At 41.6% G+C, this 5,142-nt stretch overlaps 1 protein-coding gene across 2 annotated transcripts in view; it reads right to left on the minus strand.

The window, feature by feature from the left end:
- Positions 1-5,094, minus strand: part of Lrba (LPS-responsive vesicle trafficking, beach and anchor containing) — a 443,002-nt gene extending 437,908 nt beyond the window's left edge. For both annotated transcript variants that reach the window (XM_013029761.1, XM_013029760.1), the window contains exon 1: positions 4,876-5,094. In XM_013029761.1, coding sequence (XP_012885215.1) covers positions 4,876-5,094 — 219 coding nt within the window. The remainder of the gene's footprint in view (positions 1-4,875) is intronic.
- Positions 5,095-5,142: the final 48 nt, after the last annotated feature.

Here is a 5,142-nt window from a genome sequence, read left to right on the forward strand (position 1 = left end):
AAAGGGTAATGAAATTTTTTTATTTAATCTATGAAGGTTTAAAATGTTAATTTAAAAATCATATGCTGGTTGGCACTGGTGGCTCATGACCACAATCCTGACTACTCAAGGGGCTGCGATCTTTATTCACAATTCAACACAGCCCAGTCAGAAAAGTCGGAGACTCTTATCTCCAATTAACAACCAAAAAGCCTACACTTGGGCCAAGCCTAAGGCAGGAGAATCTTGACTCTGAAGTCCGCCTGGGAATACATAGCTAGACCTCATCTCAAAAAAAAAATAAAAAAGTCATACTTTCTTTTAATATAATTTTATTGTTAAAGTGTTGTACAGAGAGGTTATTTTTTTCACAATTCAGGTGCATTTCTCTTTGGACAAGGAAACCCTATAGTGACTTTTTAAAGACAAAAAAGAAATTATTGAAACATGTATTGGTTACAAGCCCATGGGAAACTCTAATCTTGAATACCTCAGAATATCTTTAAAGAAGTTTTTTGTTTTCTCTCAGTGCTATGAACGAAAATCAGGACTTGTGTACTCTAAGCAAGTGCTCTATCACTAAAGCTATGTTCTAAGCCCACACAGAACACCTTTAAATCCCTGGTGAAAACAAATTAAAGTCAACAGCCTATTCCTGATGCACACCAATCCATTAATTATTCTGGGTCCAAAAGATGGACATGGACACGGACACACACACACAAACACACACACACACACACACACACACAAATGGTTTTAAGTTACAACAAGAAAAATGTAAAAATTAACCAAAAGTTTGACAAACCTGAATATACTAGTGTACTTTAATCAAAATTTATCTTTTGTAACATACACTTGCAGAAGCCAGGCACCTGTGGCTCTCAGCAGGCTGAGACCTAAGAATCACAGTTTCAAGTGAGCCTAGGGAGGAAAGCTCATGAGGCAATCGCCAAAAAAAAAAAAAAAAGCCGGAATTGGAGCTATAGCTCAAGTGGTTTAGTCTCCCAGAGACAGCACCCAGGCCCTGAGTTCAAGCCCCAAGACTGGAACAAAAAAAAAAAAAAAAAGACAGGGGTAGTAAATTCCAAAGGAATTTATAACAGTGAGGTCAAGGTACATTAGCAGAGGTGGACAGCACTTTATAAAGACACCTCTGAAGCACTTAGATGGCACTACCACTTTCTATCTGTGTACCTCTGGGAGGTTCAAGTTTATTTCTTTAAAGCATAACAAATAAACTTTAGAACATATATTTCTACTTGGCACAGTGGTATGCACTTGTAGACTCAGCTAAGACAGAAGGATCACTAGGAGTCTAGCAGTTCAAGGCCAGCCTAGGCTACATAGAAAACTCTCATGTCAGAAAAGAAAACAGGAAGGGAAAAAAAAAAAAAGGAGGGAAAGTGGGAAGGAAAAACACACAGTTCTACTTTAATAATAACTTGTGGAATACAGAAAGAAGTTACCATCACTATAAATATGATAATATTCACTAATGAAAAGTCCAGTGAAGAAAGTATGGAGGAGGACCACACAAGGTTTAAGTGACACTGCTAATTCCCTGGTTCCTTACACTGGATGCAAAGGTCATATATTGTTAGAAAGATCATATATTGTTACAATAGTCCATGACTAATATACCTGACACATTCTTTGGTTTGCACCCTACTTTTCACAATTTTGGAAGACTTAAAACAATATATGGTATAAGAAATATGTCAGCCAGGGCCCAGTGGCTCACACCTGTAATCCTAGCTACTCAGGAGACTGAGATCTGAGGAGCACGGTTCAAAGCCAGCCAGGGCAGGAAAGTCCGTGAGACTCTTATCTCCAATAAACCACTAGAAAACCAGAAGTGGTGCTGTGGCTTAAGCGGTAGAGCACTCCCCTTGAGCTGAAGAGCACAGGGACAGCGCCCAAGCCCAGAGTTCAAGCCCCGCGACCGACCAAAAAAAAAAAAAATGTTCAAGTTTATTTTCTGCATAAAATAAATTGGAAAAATCAACTGTATAAACCTTTTGAGGTTTTTTTTTTTTCCTAAACAATGTTTTGAAAGGGAAAATAAGAAATAAAGTCTACCAACGCAGACTTCACCATTACTATCTGGCCGGACCCAATGACTGTAGTGTCCTAAGCTATAAATACTGCTTAGGGGAGCAAACAAGTGTACCCTGACTCATGAGATAGATGCCTTCCTGAGAAAAATTAAGTTCTAAGCATCATCACATTCAGAAAACCCGTTAACCCTAGTGCCTCAGTTTTGACATCTAGAAAATGGTATATGTGGATTAAAAAGAATTGTTTAGAGAAGAATTACATACTATATGTAAACACCTGGCCCACTGCAGAGCACTGAAAAGGGGGCAGTAACCTTCCTTTTTAATCACATTTAAGAGTTAATGTACTTTCCTTCTCTGAGTAGAATTAAGACAGGCTAGCAACTACTACTTAGGACAGTTCAGTGTGGGAATACTAATACTAAAATGGGCTGACAAGATTCTTAGCAGTTTCTTTTTTTTTTTTTTTTGGGGGGGGGGTCCGGTCGTGGGGCCTGAACTCTGGGCCTGGGCGCTGTCCCTCAGCTCTTCAGCTCAAGGCTAGTGCTCTACCACTTGAGCCACAGCGCCACTTCCGGCTTTTTTTTTTGCTTATGTGGTGCTGAGGAATCGAACCCAGGGCCTCAGGCATGCAAGGCAAGCGCTCTACCACTGAGCCACCTTCCCAGCCCTCTCGGCAGTTTCTTTAATTCAGTTCCCAAGACTTTGTAGGGAGTGACCAAAGCCCTATGGAAAGATCATGAAAAAGTACTCAGGAGGAGAAAGAAGAAAGACTGCTTTTTTTTTTTTTAAAGAAACTGCTATCTAATCCTCTCGGAAACTCTCCCGCCTGGTCTGTGAAGAGAGTCTGTAACAGAACAGACTCTTCCTCAACTACCCTGTCACCTACTACCCTACAAACCACCAACTCTGAAGGACTTCATCAACGACCTTAAAATCTCTACCACACCTACTGCCTACACTTCTAGGTAGTATATAAGCAAACCATGACTACAGAATTGAGCTTTTCTTTAATGATAAAAATGCAAATGATTTAGATTTGGTTATCCACCCCCACACAGCACATTCTAAAGAGTCTAAATCCTCCTGCCAAAGAATGCTGTGACTCCACACACAAGAAATTAATTATGAACTATATCACTGCCACTACCACTGATTTCTTCTTTTGGGGGGAAGGAGGGAGTGATGATGCTAGGTCTTGAACTCAGAGTCTTGCACCTGCTAAGAAGACTACCACAGATTGCTGTTCTCATTCAAGACACATGAGGTTTAGAAAAAGAAAATCAAAAGCAAGCTTTCAATTATCTCTGTTTTGAGATGAAGGAATAATCAATTTGCCATTTTTCTGGAGACTCACTCATGATAGCCCCATACACACACTGTTGGTTAACTGTTGAAGCTGAATATGGATGCCAGAGTTCACTATTCTATTCCAGTTTATATACACTTGGACATTTGCATATTATTTGAAAGTGTTTATATATGTCTTTCTGTGGTATTTATACACAAACTCCCAATACAAAACACATATTGCTTTCATATTCCAAAAGTAAGTATATTTGCTGTAGCTACTTTCTCATTGCAAATGACCAGACTAGCAATAAAGATTTAGTAAAGGAAATAATTAACTGCCCTAGAATAAAACAAGTCTAACCTTGAAAATGTAGAAGAAAAGAGGAAAGGGCAAAGCAATTATTACAAGTGTTTCACTTTTCTATATGGTACAGACTGAGTAGAAGAGGCCAAGCATTTTAAGGCCAAATCCCCTTTTGATTAAGTTGATAAGCAGCAGAGGCTGAACTAAAATAACTTTAAAAGTCTCTACTGAAGATAACTATTTCTAAAAATGGAAGTCTCTTTTTTTTTTAATTTCATACTTCTCAGTAGTAAAATCAGCAACTGCCAATGGCCAAGTGTGCTTTACTGCTTAGATAGGAATCTACCAAAGAAAAACTATCCATTCTTTGCAAAATGTTAACTCAAGTTTTTACAAGATTACTTTAAATGCAATCCCAAATTCATCTTTTGTGAGTTATTGCTAAAAATGGGAATTAAAAACAAATACTAATTTGCAAAAAAAAAAAAAATTAGCCCTTTGTCAGCCTTACTGGCCTAAATTTTGTTTAAAAAGCTAAAACTTAATTTAAGGAGTCGCAAAAACTTCATATTATTTCTCAAGTTCAAAAATAAAGTCACAGAGGCCTGGGAAGGTGGCTCAGTGGTAGAATGCATGCCTTGCATGCATGAGGCGCTGGGTTCGATTCCTCAGCACCACATAAGCAGAAAAAGCAGGAAGTGGCGTTGTGGCTGAAATGGTAAAGCGCTAGCCTTGAGCTGAGGAACTGAGGGACAGCGCCCAGGCCCAGAGTTCAAGCCCCACGACTGACAAAAATAAATAAATAAATGAACCAATAAAAACTAAAGTCACAGAACTTTAAGAACTTACTTAAAATTTTATGAAGGGAAAAATGCAGAGGGAAACCCACAGGACCAGGGAGGGGGAAGAAGAAACAAACAAACAAACAAACCATTCCACCGTCCCCAGCGCCCCCTCCCCGCGCCAGGCCCCAGCGCGCTCACACCTAAGTCCCTGTGCCCGGACGCCAGCGACCTGTTCACTTTCACAAAACCTGGCCCTGCTCCCCTTCCACGGAAACGACACGAGACCCTCTGTCATGTAGGTCAAGTCGGATTTTGTAGGGGGAAAAAAAAAAGCCCATGGTGGAGAGTCTGAAGAAAAGAAAGCACCTGCCTCCAGCCTCCCTCCTCTTCCTCCTCCTCCTCCCCAGCCCCGCTCAGGAGAAGCGCGTCTGCCTATGAAATATTCACTTCTCACCAGATTGAAGACGGTCTCGACCAGATCCCTATTGGAGACTTCGCCAACTTCCACCAAGCCCGTCAACACGGCGAATTTCATCCGGATGCCCCTGATGGGGAGCCCGGGCTTCAGGGACCGGGCGCCCCCCGCGTCCGCGGGGGCTTCCCCTCGTCCTCCGCCGCCCCCGTCATCACCTGTTGGCGGCGGGGAGGGGACGCGGTGGCCCTCGCTGGCCATGGCTCGCGCCCGAGGACGGGCAGGACGCGGGAGAGGCACCGGCGGAGG

Source organism: Dipodomys ordii, unplaced genomic scaffold (genome assembly GCF_000151885.1).
Source record: "Dipodomys ordii isolate 6190 unplaced genomic scaffold, Dord_2.0 Scaffold122, whole genome shotgun sequence".
Classification (NCBI taxonomy): Eukaryota; Metazoa; Chordata; class Mammalia; order Rodentia; family Heteromyidae; genus Dipodomys; species Dipodomys ordii.